Source organism: Saccopteryx leptura, chromosome 9, assembly GCF_036850995.1.
Source record: "Saccopteryx leptura isolate mSacLep1 chromosome 9, mSacLep1_pri_phased_curated, whole genome shotgun sequence".
In the NCBI taxonomy this organism is placed as follows: Eukaryota; Metazoa; Chordata; class Mammalia; order Chiroptera; family Emballonuridae; genus Saccopteryx; species Saccopteryx leptura.
In genome coordinates, this window is record NC_089511.1 from 32,927,664 (window position 1) to 32,946,450 (window position 18,787).

Consider the following 18,787-nt stretch of genomic DNA (forward strand, 5'->3'; position numbering starts at 1 on the left):
GCCTCCTTGTCTGATTCCATTTATATAACATTGAAACACAGGCAAAAGGAATCGATTGTGTTCAAGTCAGGACGTTGTTTGTCATCCTTGTGAGTGGCAGGTGTGGGTGAAAGAAAAGGGGCTTCTGGGGAGCTGGAAATGTTTCTTGATTGGGGGCAGTTACAAGAGTGGACTTCGTGATTTCTGCACCCTCAAGAACATATTTAACTTTAAAAGCTAAAAACCACCTGCCCCACTGCACCGGCACCTCCTCTCAACCCTCATGGGGAGAAGGAAAAACAGAGATCGAGGGCGTAACCAGGCCCTCAGGTGAGCAGCTGTGTGCATGCTGGTGGTGCCCCCCGGGCCTGGGACTTTAGTTTCCCCTCCAAGTGTTTAAGGGGTTTTTTTTGTTTTTTTTTTTTTTTGTATTTTTCTGAAGTTGGAAACGGGGAGGCAGTCAGACAGACTCCCACATGCGCCCAACGGGGATCCACCCGGCCCGCCCACCAGGGGCGATGCTCTGTTGCAATCAGAGCCATTCTAACGCCTGAGGCAGAGGCCACAGAGCCATCCTCAGCATCCGGGCCAACTTTGCTCGAATAGAGCCTTGGCTGCGGAAGGGGAAGAGAGAGACAGAGAGGAGGGAGAGGGGGAGGGGTGGAGAAGCAGATGGGCGCTTCTCCTGTGTGCCCTGGCCGGGAATCGAACCCTGGACTCCTGCACGCCAGGCCGACACTCTATCACTGAGCCAACCGGCCAGGGCCTTTTAAGGGGGTTTTTTTGGAGTGCAGGCAGCGCCCAGGCCTGAGTTTGGCACCTCGTAGGTGCCCAGCAAGTGAGACCCGACAGGGCCAAGAAAACTAGTGTGGCCTGTACCTACAGCCTGGAAAAAGGTCGAAACCACCCCTTCAATGGTTGGCCCTATTGCAGTGTTTCTTCCTCTTTTACCCCTCGGGGCTGAGTACAGAGCGTGACTAGGGGCGTGGCTGGGGGTGTGGCTGGGGCGTGGCTGGGAAAGGGCAGAGGAGTGCTGGATGGAGTGGAGCTAGGCAAGGCGGGGAGGAGGGGCGGGGCCTCTCTCGGAACGGAAGCGTGAGATTGCCGGCCTTTCCGGCGCGTGATATCAACTACAATTCCCACAACACCCCGCGGTCGCGCGCCTGGCACTTGTCGTCGCGAGAAAAAGCCGCTGGGGGCGCCTGCTGACAAACGGAAGTGTTGGTGTCGGTCGGAGATATCACCGCCAAACTGGGAACCGGGGAGATGGCCGAGACTGACCCCAAGACCGTGCAGGATCTCACCTCGGTGGTAAGGGTCATGAGTGTGTGTGTGTGTGTGTGTGTGTGTGTGTGTGTGTGTGCGCGCGCGCGCGCCTGAGGCCGCGGCACCCCAAGGCGGAGCCGGCGTGTTTTTAGAGGCTTCGCCTGCTGAGGCCTCCGGTCCCCTTGACCCCACCCCCAGGCCGCTGGGTGTAGCACCCTGCGCTTTCTGACGTCTCCAGGCCCGACCCCCGTTACCCCCCACCCACCTGTTCCCGAACCGCACCCCGGGTGACGCCCTGGTCCCCCGCAGCCCCGCACCCCTCAGCCCTCCACGCAGGCCCCCTTCATCCCCTCCCGCACACCCCACCCCAGCCGTCAAAACGACCAAAAGGCCCAAAGAATTTTGAATGGCAGCGGGGGCCCAAACGGGGAGGGGCTTCACCGGCCCTTCAGTCTTAATTTGACAGCTGGGAAAACTGACGCCTGGAGAGGGCAACTCCTTGCTGAAGGCCACGGAGCTGCGAGGAGGCTGAATGGAGGCAGGAACCCAGGATCCTAGTCTCCTTCGGGGACTGGGGCTCCTGTCCTCACCCCTTGAAGGAGCCTCAGGGTAAGCGTCGGGTGTTTTGTTTTGTTGTTTCATAGGTGCAGACACTCCTGCAGCAGATGCAAGATAAATTTCAGACCATGTCCGACCAGATCATTGGAAGAAATATCCTTTGCATTAGTAGTCGTCTTCTTATGGGTGTCTGGATCCTGTTTTCTCCGTAGTGTTGTAATAAATGGATGGCGTTCAGGCCACCTTCACCTCATGTTTTTACTGAGCTTGGGTGTGCCCTTTGTGCAAAGTACTGTATGAAGAGCCAGGGAGACAACTGAATGCCCGCCTCAAGGAACTTGCATTCTACCATAATGTCTAAGATTGTTGACTGTGAGCAAAACATTTTATGTGTATCTTTCCCCTGCTCCTCACCATAACCTGATGAAGCGATTCTGGTTTTACCTTTATTTTAGCGCACGAGAAAACAGGAGCCTAGCAAAGTAAAACAACTTGCACAGAGCCCATCACCAATAAAGGGCAGGGCTGGGATTTATTCCTTTTCCAAGGTCTCTGTACTTTTAACCAGGAGATTACAGTCATGCCTGCTTAATGACAGGATAGATTCTGAGACATGTGTTATGAGGTGATCTTGTCCTTATGCAGACATCCTAGAGCTATGATGGGGAACCTTTTTATAAAAACCGCCCTCTTTTGCAGTGCTGGTCAACCTGGTCCCCACTGCCCACTACTGGGCGTTCCAGCTTTTATGGTGAGCCAATCGACCGTTTGTTTGCTCTGCTATGCCCACCATGAAAGCTGGGACACCCAGTAGTGGGCGGGAGGGACCAGGTTGACCAGCACTGCAAAAGTGGGTGGTTTTTATAAAAAGGTTCGCCATCACGGTCCTAGAGTGTACTTACAGAGGACCAGATGGTGCAGCCCACTCCACACGTAGGCTAGATGGTAGACCACTCTTACATGTTTGGCCAGTCGTTGATGGAAATGTCTTTTGTGACACATGACTGTATAACTATCCAAAGGGAATTGGAAAACCAGTTCCATTAAGACAGTTATGTTTAAGGTTGTGGTGTGCAGGGCCCTGGAGGGAAAGGATAGAAATGGGAGATGTTGCTGTGCTTCGTCTTTAACTTCACCACTTGATGACATGAGTAGTCGCATTGATGACCTGGAGAAAAACATCGCAGACCTCATGACGCAGGCCGGGGTGGAAGAACTGGAAGGGGAAAACAAGATACCTGCGGCCCAGAAGAGCTGAAGGTGAGGGATGGGGCGGTGTGCGCATGGTGTACGTCAGTACAACTTTTGATGTAGTCATGTTCCCAGTTTTTATTTATTAGACTTATATCCCCATTAGTTAAGACCATTGATTAACATTAGATAACCACTGAGTTTATATCATTACAGCCAAAAACAAAGAAGTATGTTTTGTTGGCCTGAAAATTCTTATCACTGGCACATTTGTAGTGGTTTGGGGTGTGTGTGTGTGTGTGTGTGTGTGTGTGTGTTTCAAAAGGGATAACTCAAGCACTGACATTGCCACCTTCATAAATGCTATAAATTCTAAGGATTCTTTTGGGGACACGTACTGTACACAGTAAACACCAGGACAATAACTAACTGTGACTGAGATGAACTGGCTTATGACCACATTAAACCTTCACCCTAGAGTTAATTTCAGTTTCCACTTCATAGTTTTCAGACACCAGAGGAATGACTGATAATTAAAAAAACTACCTGGATAGCCTGACCAGGCGGTGGCGCAGTGGATAGAGCGTCAGACTGGGATGCAGAGGACCCAGGTTCGAGACCCCGAGGTTGCCAGCTTGAGCATGGGCTCATCTGGTTTGAGCAAAGCTCACCAGCTTGGACCCAAGGTCACTGGCTCGAGCAAGGGGTTACTCGGTCTGCTGAAGGCCCACAGTCAAGGCACATATGAGAAAGCAATCAATGAACAACTAAGGTGTCGCAACGAAAAACTGATGATTGATGCTTCTCATCTCTCTCCGTTCCTGTCTGTCTGTCCCTGTCTATCCCTCTCTCTGACTCTCTCTGTCCCTGTAAAAACAAAACAAAAAAAACTAGCTGGATAGCAAGATAGCCATTTGCACAGTTGGCTGCCTTACTCTCATCCAAGTGGGTTTCTTCATTGTAATCCTTTATGTGAGTGTGGTCGTTACCTCGTCACAAACCAAAAATAATTTGAGTTTTCTCCTTTTCTCCCATCCCATTTTTAACATTTTCATCCCCTATAAAAATAAAGTTCACTGAGAATTTTTAGCTAACTAGAGTACCAAGCAGAACATAGAAGTGAAAGAGACCATACTCCTCTTTTTATTTTCTGGGCATGTCCTGGCTGGACCAAATTATAAGTTACTATGAAATACAAGTTGCTTTGAAGTACAAGAAAATAGAGGTTTGAGATGTAAAAGACTTCCGTTTGTTGATATCTTGACAATAGATTGGGTTGATGCACTGTGTGAGTAAATCACATAATTGTTTTGCGTGGGTTGTCATCTTTATTTCTATGTAGAGATGGTTTGGAAAGTGTCCTGCAGGGTTCATATCTCAAATCCCATCAAGTGAATAAGAGCATCCTCTTGAGGATTGAAGACTTTGAGTTACAGGGATGATACAGAGAAAGGCGTGGGAGGAGGAAATGGATTCCGAAGTGTCTTTAATAAAGACTCCCGATTAAATATATTGTGGATCTGCTAGAGTGTGTGCACAGAAAATAAGTTTAGTTTAATAGAGGGTTCTGAAAGGACTTTTAGTTCACAAATTCATTTCCATTTGTCCCTATATAATGAATAACATGTTGATGGTTTTTCCTTTTTCAATAGGTTGCTAATTTACACTGAAATCTGGAACACTGTTTTTACAAGCCAAGAGAAGACCGAATGGCTTTTTGCAGTTAATTACTATGTAGACATTTTCTACTGTAAAGTGTGCGTTCTTCTTATCACATACGAAATAGTTGACTGAGTGATTACCTACCCTCCTACCCCAGTTTCTTGAACATGCTAACTTCACCTCTTGGATCTTGGTCAGTTGGGCTATTAAATATTAAACACTAAAACTTTGGCAGTTCCTGCATAAAATTGTCAAATTTTTTAGTGTATTTTGTGAAGTCCTTTTTTTCCCTTTTATTCCTTTTGTAGTGGTTGCTGTTTGATAAAAGTTGCTGTGTAATTTTTTTCTATTAGACATATAGTTGGTTATCCTGTTATAATTAGACTTTGTGAAGTAAACCATTTGTAGAGTTTAGGGTTCTTTCATTCTCAATAGTGTGACTGTTGAACTAATACCAAGTAGTGTATTGGTGATACTTTTCGAGTGGTTTAAAACATTTAAAATTTGTTTATTTGGAAACACCTGGCACTACTCTGTTGCCAGAACTCAGACTTGAACCGTGATTTTATGTCAAAGTCTTTGAAGTCAGATGCTAAAGTAATGAATAGTAACCACTGCCACTTTAGTGAGAATTTTTAAATATGGAAAATGACAGAATTGCCTGATGTCATGAGGCAGTCATCAGAGTTTTGCATGAGACTTGAATACTAAGTAGGATCCTACAATGTTCATCTACAATAGTTACTATACAAAATCTGGCAGGATTTTAAAACTCAGTTACTTCATCTATTCTTTGAGCCACTAATTGGGAAAAGAAACGGAAAAGGAAAAGAGATCATGTTAAGTCCGTGCCAGTTGCTTCACCAGAAAATAATAAATGACTGGTAGTAGACTCAAGTTTTAAACTATTTACCTAAATTCTTGGAGACTAATGGTTTTATTATTGACTATAGAAGACAGGGATGATAATTTTTGCCACCCAGAAATGTAATGTCGGGAGCGCTAAGCCTCGAGGCCAATATTGACTGAAGGAGATCTGTGTGATTGTCACAGAGAAGGGATTTTGTATAGAAAAAAACTGTCTCATAAAGGAAAACCCTTCATGAACACAGTATGATTTTTAAGTTTTCTATATCACCAGTCTTGATTGTTCGTATTTCAAATATACAATAATATTAAGAAATATTTCCTGTTTATAAATTATATGGAGAACACAAAGGAGTAAATTTCTTCGGTGATGAAATTAATTTACCACTATTAGTACCCAGCTGCAGTCACCCCTTTGATGGCCAGTAGGTTGTGCTGCAAGGTGTAGCCCTGAGCGCCCCAGAACCTACCAGCCAGGCAGACGGAACCTGCGTGTGGGTGCTTTCAAGCCTAGGAAACAGCAAGTGGAAATGGTTCGGTGGGAAGGTCAGTGAGGACTCAGGAAGGAGTTGGCTTTCTTAAGTAATGGAAAGATTCCTGAGGCAAGCTCCCCTGACCAAAAATACCTGCTGTGAATAAAGGTGCCTGAAATCCTGCTATTGAAGTTTCCTTTGTGTCAAAAATGATTTGTTTGGTTTTTTACATTGTCAGATTAAAAGGCACATACCATTTTGGATTATGAGCTAAAACCTCCGGAACAATTAAGTACAAATAACCAAAGGGAAAGGGAGGAGTGGGTGGAGGCTGTGTCCGAGAAGCCTCGGGAATGTGAGGTGCTCTGATGGATGCGGGAGGAGGCTGAGGTCTCACCTGCGCAAGACGGAAACCTTTTCCCAGTATGTTCCCCAGGACACTTGTCCTGGAGCAGTTCCAGAGAACAAAGGGTTTATAGTCGCTTGGGTTCAGAAACTTGGCCTTGTACTGGATTCACTTTGGGAAAATTCACAGTGTAAATTAGCATATTGAAGGCTCTGAGGTCTCAGAGCAGAGAAATGTGATTTCACTTTCTCACCTGCCAGGTTGCAAGTCAAGTTCTTTGGCCAAGGATTTTATATATATATATAGATATATACTTACCACCTAGTTAACATTTCATTGAATTTAGTGTGGTGTAAAAACCAAACATACAGGGAGGTACCAGTTCAAGTAATCCAGTAAATAGCATTGGGTTCTATTTCTGAACGAACGCCTGCACTGCCACACACTCGGCCCGTTCTCCAGGCAGCGTTTCAGCCACAGGAGAAACGGGCTCTATGACCCATGTGAGACCTTCCTGCCTGTGCACGCAGACGGTTTGCCTCGACTCTTAAGGCAGTGCCAATGTGAAGTGAGACAGGCTGCTAAGCTTCCATTACCCCACACTCACTATGTCCTGTGTCCTGCGGCCTTTCTGGAACAACCTGGGTCCACCATACTCCCCCTCCCCCAGGGTTACAGACACCCTCCCTGCCCTGTAGCCTCCGCTCTATGAAAGCCACTCCATGAAGACCTCTAACCTGTCTGTAGATCACTTCCCTTTCGAGTTCCAGCCATAATTTTTTGTGCAGGAAAATGCCTGCCTCTCTATTCTTCTCCCAGCTAGTTTTTCATTTAAAGGCCAATGAAGATCCTACCTCGGGCTTATCCATCTAAGTAGTATGGAGGTGCTTGCACCAAGCAAAGCAGCCTTCTGTTGGACTAGATGCCCTCACCTCCCAGGCCCAGAGGCCACACCGGCTTCCTCACCTGACTTTTAGTTAATCCTGCTTTCCGTCAAGCCACGGGGTGTTCAACATTGTAATCTTATTTGCCGATCAGTTTTGTTTCTCTACTGTTTGGTTTCTACTGAAGTACTAACATGTTTGACCTTATCAGAACAAACATACAGTATTTCAGGTAATTAAAGGCTCATTTTCCTTTGTTAGTCCTTGGAATCCTAACCGCACTTAGAGCATTGTTGCTTGGGGGACAGCATCCTCCAAACAACTCAAGGGAAACTTTTTTTAGCATCCTGTTTGTAAATTGAAGGTTTCCTATGGATATTTATGTTCCTCTTTTTTTCACATCTTGTGTAGTTTGCATTTTTAATGGGATTAAAATAGGGCATTTGCACAATATGTTGTCAGATTTAACCCTGAAAATTACCTAGCAACAGTTAACAATTAGTCATAGCCTTATGGAAAGCATTTACTGTAAACATTGCTGTTCTCAGAATTTTGTTTACGTTATTTGCTCTCATCCTCCTGACAACCCTGAGTTTGGTTTGTATCTGGTCAGTCCTGGAAGGAACCCAGCGTTGGGCAGCAGTTGACCAGGGCACGGAGCTTGCTCATGGCTGTTCCTTCACCTGTCAGAGCCACCTGGGAATCATCAACCCACCTCCTCGGTGGATATTCAGTTCGAAAAGACTGATGTGACATTTTCAATTAAACATGACTCAAATAATAAATATCTTGATGTGAATTTTTATTTAGAATTGAAAGTATTCAGGACTGCTAGAAAATGTGTGCTCCTAGGCTAGCATCTTTTTTTTTTCCAAAATAAGTTATTGGAGAACAACTATAGAAACAAATCCAGTTTAGTTTCTCAAATGTTTGCCCTGACAGAACAGTAAGTACTAGTTTTTACATTAGTTTACTTAATAACACCCCCATCATTTCTCTCAAGCAAAAATTATCCTTTGAGACCCACCTTGGATGAAAAATAATGCCCCTCCCCCAGTGACCTATCTGCTTACCATCTTATAAGGTAACTTTATAAAAAAAAAAGTAAGTACAGTACAGATGTCTTAAAATAGTACCCATGCAGCCATCAGCTGGAATCTTAATCTCTCGTTACTGATGTTAAGCATCTGCTTTTAGCGTCAGTGTCTTTATAAAACTTTTGAATGAATGAAAATCTTGGTGGGGACCATGAGTCACTGCCCAGAATCAAAAACCAGAGGGATTGTGATGAATGTTACACTCATCGACCCCACCAGTCATGTTGGAAATTGGAAAGGAGTTTGTACAAGTCAGGTTGACTGTTGTAAGAGATTTAATTCTAATGCTCTGCCCTCCCACGCTGAGACCTTCACCAAGAGAGGTGCCTGAAGGTTCCTCAGACACCTGCCTAGGATTAGATTTATATCTAATAGATATGGAACATCTGCTTCAGTGCGTCCCTGGCCACCACTGGTGAAATGTAATGTTCTGTTGCTCTCTCCTTGAACAAGGCCAAAGAATGTTTATATACTACATACATAAATTAGATTCACGTCACATACATACTACCCTGCTTCATGGTTATAATCTTGATGATATTTTAATAGATTTCTATTTTGTAGACACATTTTGACTGATTATTCATATTGGTCAGTGACAAAATGTCTACCTTCCAAAGAGGAACAGAATTAATTCCCAATAATTAAGAATCACCTAGATTCAGGGTCAAGCCATTTGGAAGCATTTAGCTGCAAATAACAAAGCACAGCCCTGTGAGCTAAAGGCGTCTGTATTGTTTCACAGTGGGAAGCCCAGAGGGAGGGCAACTCCAGGCAGAGAACGGCACACCCCCATCAGACCATCTCCATGCCTCCCACAGAAAGAAAATGTGTTTCGCTTTCCCCTTGTTTTCCCAAAGGTATTCCTACCCACTGCCTGTGCCTCAAACAACCCTTGGCAAAGCATAGGCCTCACGTGACAGGCTGCACCCTGAGATTCTCATCTTTGGATTGTCACAGCTTGGAGGGGGTTGGGGTGCTTCTGGCTTCTGGTGGATGAGACCAAGGATACTGCCAAACATCCTGCAATCCACGGACGGCCCCACCACAAAGAATTCTGCTCCAAAGGTTAACAGTGCCCAGGTGCAGAAACCCTAGCTTAATCTATTCATGATTCAACCTGTACCTGGGATGAGGCCTCCTCTAATAGCTCCTGGGCCCTCCGAGGAGGGGAGATGAAGAACAAAACCAGACTCTATCAGAAAGGAAAAGGGTGGCTATTGAATGGACAACCTACAGCGCCTGTCCCAGACCTCTTCCATACAGGTTCTGGAGGATGAATTGTAGCAGTAGAGAGAGTTAAATAGGAATTAGCTGATTGTCACCTTTGTGTGCACATTAGAGTCTTCCTGGGAACATTTCAAAACCTCACAGGAGGTAGTACCCAGACCCTGCCTCCGGATTCCTGCAGGCGGGCCCAGGCAGGGTTGTTTTAAGCTTGCATGCACATAAAGGTTGGAAACTCGTTCCAGAAGGACTGTCTACAGCTGCTCCTCAGTGATGTAATCCACCAAGCAAATTAGATGGGGTTCTGCCAGCCTGTCAACCCAGCTGACACTCCCGACTTACACAGTCGAAACAGGCACACCTTATCTGGCATTCAGTTCAACCTATGCGTCGTTTTTGCTTTAACGACTAGATGGTGCCACCGCTGCTCTAAGAAAAGGATGTCTGATTCCCTGGCAGGTGATGTCTTGTTAGCCAAATTCAACTTCAGGTTTACCTCGCGTCTGCGATGGCTGGTCCTGCCCTGAGCAGAGCGTGAGGTGCCTCCACCTGCATTGTCTCATTAACGTCTCAGAACCCTGAGGGCCAGCGACATCAGAAAATCTTCCAGGTGGAATTTTTCTCCTTCTATTCAGCCTTCAAAAGATCCATTCCCAAAACCATTTACCTCTTGCCTTTCATAGGTCTTTAGAAGTTGCCATCCAAACCCAGTGAGTATTTCCAGAAATAAACTTTAAATATTAAATATCTTAACACTCAAGGCCTGTCATACAGAAGAAAGTGCCGTTAACATTGATGCACAGTGGATAATCATTAGAGAACAGTCATTTCCAGGCATTTAAGTAACATGATTGTTTCTTTTAATGATACATTCTCCTGGGAATATGAGAAGGCAATTTGGCTGATTCTGCTCCCAAATCCCATTGACACAAAGGATGAGTCCAAATTATTTGTGGAACAGCAGCCTGAGATTGGCCTGGTCCACAGACTGCAAAGCTGGAAAGGCTGCAATGCAATGTTATCAAAAGAAATCAGCCTCTCCCCTTCACAGGCAGACATCTCTGGCATGAGCCAAACTCAGATGTTCCTCAGTTAGAGCCTGAGTTCCTTAGGCCCAGAATGACTCTTAAATATTCTGGAGAAACTGGCTATCAAATGTATGCCATCTTGCTAGCAGAAATTTAAGAAAGACCTCAGCCTCAGGACCTGGGAGCCCTCATCGCTGCGGCCACACCTTCCGTCAGAACTGTTTTGTCTGAGAGGTTGATTATATGAAACACGCATGTGTGCCAGCATCTTCCTACAGAACTACCGGAAGGTTCTTTAGCGGGTCAATCTTATTCTCTCAAGTGCAGACAAGGCTCTGTGACCCAACCTTGTCTTCCCCATAATGACAAGCAGTCATTGTAGGGCCCTTCTGACACAGCTAAGCCAGGATCTCTGGAACCACTGGCTCAGAACATTTCCCTCACCGTGAACTCTGCCAGAAATTCCTTGGGTTTATTGAAGTTCATCTGTATTCCAGGAGAGTTCTGAACAAGATTTGCTAGTAATGCTTTAAGAAGTTACTGTTTGGCAAGTCAAAACTTGGAGAATCTCTTTTTGTACTAAAGAGTACAATAAACTGGGTAAGAATTCTTGGAAATGAAATTGATGTGGTAATTTGTCTGCTTTATGCCCTATTTAACACCATTGAAACGCTAAGCGTTTACTTCCGTGGGAACTAACAACTGTCCTCTTTTGGATGTCATAACTCCCTCCTTACGTGACCGGGTGTTTGGTGTTGGTTCTGACAGGTTTGCAATGGCATCTAGCCAGAATCACTAAAGCTCTAACAAGACCCATTCTTTGGCAGTCCACTGATATCTGAGAACAGGTATGTATGTGGTCTGCCTTGGGTTTAAACAAAACCTCTATAGAGAGAGGTGTTTTTTTTTTCCTCAGAGGAAAAAAAAAAAATCTATTCCAGGAACATCATTTGTTCAACCGAACCCCAGTAAGGCAGTGGGGTCTTAAAATGCGGTCTCGGGCGGGCGCAGCAGCAGCACCTGGGAGCTGGTTAGAACCGCAGACGCCCAGGCCCCGCCCAGCCCTGCGGAGGCAGAGGCAGAGGCCCTGGTGTGGCCCCAAGCCTGAGTTTTCACACATCCTCCAGGGGATTCTGTCTCAAGTGTGAGACCCAGGGGCTTTAGCTCTCAACTTTGGTTGTCAGACTATAGGTAAGAAGCACCCCCTCCTCGGGGGGGGGGGGGGGGGTGCTTAATTAACGCGCAGATTCATTCATCTCCTGATACAGCACGTGTGCTTGGGGGGGAGGGGCATGTTTTCAATCAATGCCCCTGTCTGTTACTGTTATATAATATATTATTTCTTACGCAGGAAAACCCTGCATAAAGAAGTGAGAGAGCATGGAAGAGATTCTCCTGCTGGATCACTCAGGCCTGGGCCAGTCCTAAGGTAATTTAACAGGAATTGATTCTTAATAACCCAGAACAACCCGCGCTAGGAAAGGAGCGTGACCTTCCTTCCCAGCCCTGTGCAATGAAGACTTCGCCCTCCAGCCCAAGGAATTGAGCGTGAAGAGCCCTCACTCCACAAAGATTTGAATCACTTTAAATCAATTTGCTTCTTATTAAAATGTACTTCAATAAAAAATAATTTTAACTTTTTTTTTTTTTTAATTTCACCTCCTTCCAGAGCAGAGGAAGGACGGAGCTCATTTTGACCCTGATTAATTTCAACTCTTAAGCCACAAAAGGATATCCAATCATTTAAAGCTTCCTGAGTGTTTCAGTTGATTAAAAAGGTTTTAAAAGAGCATGGTAAATATTTTACCAGAAGGATAAGTTATTCGATAAGAATTTATTAAAAACTAGTAACTTATTAGTTCTTTTAGATTTATTTTCATGAAAGTGCATTCTTTTCATCTGGGCGCAATTTTCTGTCCCCATAGCAGGTTAAACTATAAGTTGATAATTCTGTTATACGTAAGTTTATTGAAATATAATTTAACTTGTGAAATTAACAAAATATTACTAATAAGAAAAGGCACTATAAAATTACATTTCTAAAGAACATTTGGTGGACTTTTAGCATGGTTTTATGTACTTAAAAAGAAATCATGTTTGATGTCTTAAAAAAAGAACAAGTTCCTCATTTATCTTTTGAGTCACCCATCCTAAAGAAAATAACTAATGCATGACTTTTCCTTCTTATTGGTAGAAAGGAAAGCATTTAAAGTTTAAGCCCAAAATCAAGGCATTGAGCTCAAACATTTATGGTCAAATATTTTATTTTAATAATAAAAAAATTAGAATGCTTTCACTTTCAAGCAATGACTACAAATGGCTTAAACAGTAAGGCTATTTAATGACCACATAAAAGGCGAAGTGCAGAGGAAGGCAGCTCTGGGCATGCTTAATTTATCAAGTCTGCTCCATCCAGACTCCAGGCTGGCTGCTCTGTGTCTCTCGCCTTTCCCCTCACCCTGCTACATGTCTCTGAGCATTGCATCTGGGCAACAACCCAGCACCACTCCCTAAATCCTTTCTCCCTGTCCACCTGTTATGGGTTGAGTTGTATTCCCCCAAAATACGTTGAAGTCCTAACCCCCGGTACCGGTGAATATAAACTTTTCTGGAAACAGTCTTTACAGAAGTAATCAAGTTAAAATGAGGTCATGCTGGATTGCGATGGGTCCTAATCTAGTGAGTGGGGTCGTTTAAAGAAGAGGAAAAGAGACATCAAGGCCAACTGACACAGGGGGAGCAAGCACCACGTGACAACAGAGGCTGCGACTGCAGTGATGGGTCTCTAAGCCAAGGAACACCAAGAATTGCTCCCAGCACAGAGGGCTGGGAGAAAGGCACACACTGATTCTCCCTCACAGCCTCTAAAACGGAGCCAACCCTGCCCTCACCTTGACTTTGGACCTTCAGCCTCCAGAACTGTGAGAAAACACGTTTCTGTTTTCTTGGCCCCCTAGTTTGTGGTCTCTGGTTATGGCAGTTTTAGGAATTAATACAATCTCCATTACAGAGGCTGGAAAAGCTAAGTGCACCTTTTCAGCTTGTGACTCCTACCCACTGGTCTCCATAGACATTTTTCACATTTTGGAAAGTGCTTAGAGCGTCCAGTTCCTCATCTATGTGTCCTTAGCTCCCTGCCTCTCCAACCATTAGGGGCCCAGTTTGTCCTTGTTTTTGGGGAAGCAGCGAGCTTCTGCACAGTCAACTCTCTCCCTTCATCCTGACAGCCACTCTCGAACTCACCTTGATCTGTGCTTGGGATCTGTCATTTGTCCCGGAAGCTCGGACCACCCCTTTCTTTTCCCAGTCCTCATTAATTCCTTCGGACTTTCTCAGGGTGACTGGCTTAGCATTTGACAACTGGCTTTTTATGAAAAAAGTCATCACCGGTATATCAAGGGTTGATTTGATTTGGAGAAATTAGGATTTTTTTTTTTCATAAGTAAATTGGGAATTAAATTAGGTCTAAAATTCATTTGAGGCATCTGACAACTTGTTTGCGAGAAGTAATTGCTCCGGTGCCAGCAACTTTAGTAATCAAAAAGAAGCTTAAGAAAATTGAGCATTGCGAAAAGGAGAGAGACATAATAAACTTGAATTAAGAGTTCATTCTTCCAAACATTTATTTCTGAAGTCTTTCAACCATATAGCAAAACTGGAAGAATTTCCCCAGTGAGCACCTACATATGTACCACCCAGATTGGCCACTGGCACGTGATGACTATGTAACAGAATGAGATACTATAATCAGTCCTCCAGACTCCACCTTGCTCCAACCAGCCCCATCCTCATAACACGCCAGTTAGCAACTTCTGCTCAGACCTGCACACAGGTGTGCTAATGATTAAAGGGACCTTACCTGTACCCTAGGAATTACTGAAACAACCTCCTTGCTCAAAACTACCTCCCCCAGGAGACAAAGAAGGTATGTAAAAAATAATGATTGTTTATCAAAAGATTTACAGAAACCTTGTGATAGGGACCATGGCAACCGGAATTTGTTGGCTGAAAACGAAAGACCTTTCACCATCTCCCCTGGACCCTTGCTGCCATCCAGATGTCTGCTGTCAGCAGTCACCTTCTGACCTCAAACCCCTCCCATTTCCCCCCTTTCCTGGACATCAAAGAATCATGAATTCTATACTTTCTCAAAATGGTTCTTTGGGATACTAGCCTGCCATCGTCTCGGCTTTCTGAGGAAAGTTGCTGTCCTTGCCCCAACTCCTTGTCACTTGACTTATCGGCTATGGCACTGTGAACAATTCAAGCTTTCACTTGATGATAATTGCATTTGCTCGATCATATCTCTATGCGCTTTCCATTGGAGAGTCAATTATTTAATTAGATGACTGACAAATTGCTCTGGGGACTCTCACACGGAAAGTGCAAAGCAGACTCTGAGCCTTACTTTCCAAGTTCAGCAGCTCAGGATAGAAGTCCTTCATCCCTGAGCCCCCGTGACCTTGTGATTTATAGTAAGTGATATATATTTGGTTTTCCTCCCCATTTCTGGCACAGAGATCCTAAAATCTTTGGAATTTCCTAAGTGATAAGAGCTGTAAAGGTGTCTTTTTTTTTTTCTGTATTTTTCTGAAGCCGGAAATGGGGAGAGACAGACAGACTCCCACATGAGCCCGACCGAGATCCACCCGGCACGCCCACCAGGGGGCACGCTCTGCCCACCAGGGGGCGATGCTCTGCCCCTCTGGGGGGTCGCTCTGTTGCGACCAGAGCCACTCTAGCGCCTGGGGCAGAGGCCAAGGAGCCATCCCCAGCGCCCGGGCCATCTTTGCTCCAATGGAGCCTTGGCTACGGAAGGGGAAGAGAGAGACAGAGAGGAAGGAGAGGGGAAGGGGTGGAGAAGCAGATGGGCACTTCTCCTGTGTGCCCTGGCCGGGAATCGAACCCGGGACTTCTGCACGCCAGGCCGACGCTCTACCACTGAGCCAACCGGCCAAGGCCAAGGTGTCTTAATATCCATAGCCAACCCCTTGAAACCACACCTCAGCTGATGTTAATAAAGTAACCTTTGAGAAGCACCTAAAGATGGGGCCAGTTGCCAGTCCCACAAGTGTTCAAGCAGGGGTTGATCAGCCCGAGGGAGTTTTGCCACCTCTGAGGTGGCTCTTGCCATCATGGTCAATGGCCACCGGCTGTTCCAAATGGCACCCAACTCTCTCAGGTGACAATCTCCTCAAGAAGAAAGAGTTTTCCTGAGCTGGGCCAATGCATTCTGCTAAGACCATGGTTGGGATGAATCCACTCATCAAAGCACTGGAATTAAGAATGGGGCAAAATATTGCCCAACTAGAATTGGCTGCTATTTCCAGTCAAAGAGTGAATATCAGTTCAGAGAGATGCACCTAATTTCCAAGTCTTTCTCAGTCTCTGATTAGGGCATGAGCACATGGCAGTGCCACATGTGTATAGTCTGTGTAAAGCAATGGGTAGGCCTGGCTGGTTGGCTCAGTGGTAGAGTGTTAGCCTGGTATGTGGATATTCCTTATTCCCCTTTCCTGGTCAGAGCACACAGAAGTACCCATCTGCTTCTCCACCCCTCCCCCTCTTGCCTCTCTCTCTCTCTCTCTCTCTCTTTCTCTCTCTCTCTCTCTTCCCATCCTCAGCCATGGCTCAATTGGAGCAAGTTGGCCCTGGACTCTGAAGATGGCTCCATGGCTTCTGCCCCAGGCACTAAGAAGAGCTCAGTTGCTGAGCAACAGAGCAACACTCCAGATGGGCAGAGCTTCAGCCCCTAATGGGCTTGCCAGGTGGATCCCAGTTGGGGAGCATGTGGGAGTCTATCTCTCTGCCTGCCCTCCTCTCACTGAATAAAATAATTAAATTAAGTTTAATTTAATTTAATTTAATTTTTTTTTTAATACACGTGCTTTCCCTCAGGGCAGACGGCAGATTGAGGATTGCCCACCTGCCACTGTGAGGGTTCATTTATGCTTTTCATTCGCCTGCTGTGGTGAGAAGCGGCTTTCCCCTGCCTGTTTGCTTGTCCTCCGTTGAAAGACTCTGTTAAACAGGAATGGCCCAACACTTCTGGCTCTGTAGTTTCTCTACCATCTGCCCGAATCCAATGTGGAGCTGCCTGGCCTCAGCCACCGGTATTACAGTCTCTCTCCCTCCTCCCCACTTGAACCTTCTCGGTACAGCACCCCAGGTAACTCCCCCCATTGAGCTCCCACTCTGACACAAGCATGGGACCCAAAGATAAATCTCTTGTTCACAACTCAGTTTAATTCTCACCCTGAGTCTTTAGTGAATTCATGACTCTAGAAAGTGGGAGGACATTTATGAAACACCCACTGAATGTGCCAGGAACTATGCCAGGACCTCTAACCAAGGTGCTCCATACTGGCTACTCATTAGAATCACCTGGAAAACTTATACACAGCAATGCTGGGGCCCCACCCACAGGAATTCTGGTTTTATTGCTCCCAACATATTGCCAAGGGCATCAGTAATTTTTCCCCAAATTATTTCTTCCTTCCTGCAGGTGTATACAGCCAGGTGAAGAATCCCTGCAGTAGGAAACGACATGCTTCTTCCTGCAGGTAATGGAGAGCCACCTTGGGGGCCGAACAGGGAGAAGACAGGTGTGCATTTTAGAAATAGCTCTGGGGGAGGCAAGACCACACAGGGTGTGGGAAGAGCTCTGGTTTGAAGCCCAACTCTAACAGCAGGACTGGCCACAGAGTTTTCAGGGGGACCCTGCAAAATAAAATGTGGGTCCTTTGTTCAGAAACTACTAAAGCTGAGGGGAGTGCAGGGGGTGGGGGATACGTTGGGGGGAGGGTGTCTGAGTGCAAAGCCCTGGGCATAGATCACATGCCCGTAAAGCCAGCCCAGTTTTATTGCTCAGGATCTTGGATCTTGGGAAAGTGTTTTGACTGCCCTAAGATCCTGACTCATATATACAAAGGAATTTGCAGTGTTTGCTTCTAGGGCTATTGTGCAGACCACAATAAGGCCATGAATGTGCAATGCTTAGGGCAGGGCTTGCAAACCCATTTAGTGAGTGAAGGGAAAAAGAAAGAGAGAAGAAAGGAAAGGAGGTAGATTGGCCACTCGGTTTGAGTGGTGGTCCCATCTCCACCTGCAAATTGAAAGATGAAAGTTGTCTACATTGCCTGGTGTCTTGCCCCGCCTAAGAGCTGCCCCCAGACCTCTAGCTGTGGCCAGCAGAGGACAGCTTTGAGTGACTAGGGCGCAGGTGTCAGGAAAGCCCCCAAACTCAAGGGAATCCTTTGCAAGAAGGTATGGCAAGAAGCTACTCCTAATTCTCAAAACTAAAGCAAACAAAGCCGCAAGAAATAATCCCAACCAGTGACCTTCATGAGACTAAGACATTAGATTAAAGCAAATGACACATGACCCACATGCAATCAAAAAGCACCATGAAGTAATCACTTACATGAGACCTATAACCCAATTCCTCCTGTTCCTCTATCCCCAGGATGGAACTTCAGAGCCTTGTCTGGCTTTCCCAAGGAAGCACTTACTGAGCACATCCCCATACAGTATTCCATTTCATACTCACAATGACCTGGAGAGAGGTAAGCATTTTTATATATTCATTTGTTTCTAAACAGAAGAGACTTCCAGAGCTATTTCTAGGACATGCTGGCTCCCTTCCACCCAAGGGCCTTTGCATGTGCCATTTCTTTAGCTAGAAATTCTATTCTTTTATTCTACTCCTTACTTAGTTGACATACACATATTTCCATCTCAGTCCAGTCATCACATTACCAAGGAGACTTTTTCAAATCTTGCAGGCCTTGCCAGGATCTTGTTTATTGCTTTCATATCAAACTGTGGTTACATTTCTGGGCTTCTATCATGATGTTATACATGTATACCTGTGTGGTTATCTAAATAATGGCTTTCTCTCATTAGTCTGTAAGCAGCAAGGCAGGAACTCACCATTTGGCTCACCACTGACTCTCCAATATCCTACATTGCCTGACACATGCCCATAAATATGTATTTGTTGAATGAATGAATACAGGCACAGCTAGCTAGTGTTCTTTACAGATCGCCTGATCCCTAACTCAGTCCACTTCCCACTTTATCTTGTTGCCAAATATGAACAAATGTCAGTTACAAATAGGATAAAGAAAATCATTTTTTTCTCTTTTAATGACAAAACTTTACTCTGTTACTATGTTATGTTTTCTTGAATTCATACAAAAAACAAGAC

The 18,787-nt window shown here is 45.3% G+C and overlaps 1 protein-coding gene and 1 long non-coding RNA gene across 3 annotated transcripts; both read left to right on the forward strand.

The window, feature by feature from the left end:
- The first annotated feature begins 1,136 nt into the window (after positions 1 to 1,136).
- Positions 1,137 to 6,182, forward strand: HSBP1 (heat shock factor binding protein 1). Its single transcript, XM_066348938.1, has 4 exons — positions 1,137 to 1,290; positions 1,890 to 1,956; positions 2,943 to 3,063; positions 4,647 to 6,182. Exons 1-3 carry the CDS (start codon positions 1,246 to 1,248, stop codon positions 3,059 to 3,061), a joined length of 231 nt encoding a protein of 76 aa, XP_066205035.1. The 5' UTR covers positions 1,137 to 1,245; the 3' UTR covers positions 3,062 to 3,063; positions 4,647 to 6,182.
- A 4,882-nt stretch (positions 6,183 to 11,064) lies between these two features.
- LOC136381288 (uncharacterized) lies at positions 11,065 to 17,142 on the forward strand. Of its 2 annotated transcripts, XR_010747044.1 has the most exons (4): positions 11,065 to 11,178; positions 11,347 to 11,426; positions 11,930 to 12,007; positions 17,084 to 17,142. It is a non-coding gene; the product is annotated as an uncharacterized lncRNA (long non-coding RNA). The 2 variants fall into 2 exon arrangements; XR_010747043.1 differs by lacking the exons at positions 11,065 to 11,178; positions 11,347 to 11,426 and adding an exon at positions 11,599 to 11,769.
- The last annotated feature ends 1,645 nt before the right edge of the window (positions 17,143 to 18,787 follow it).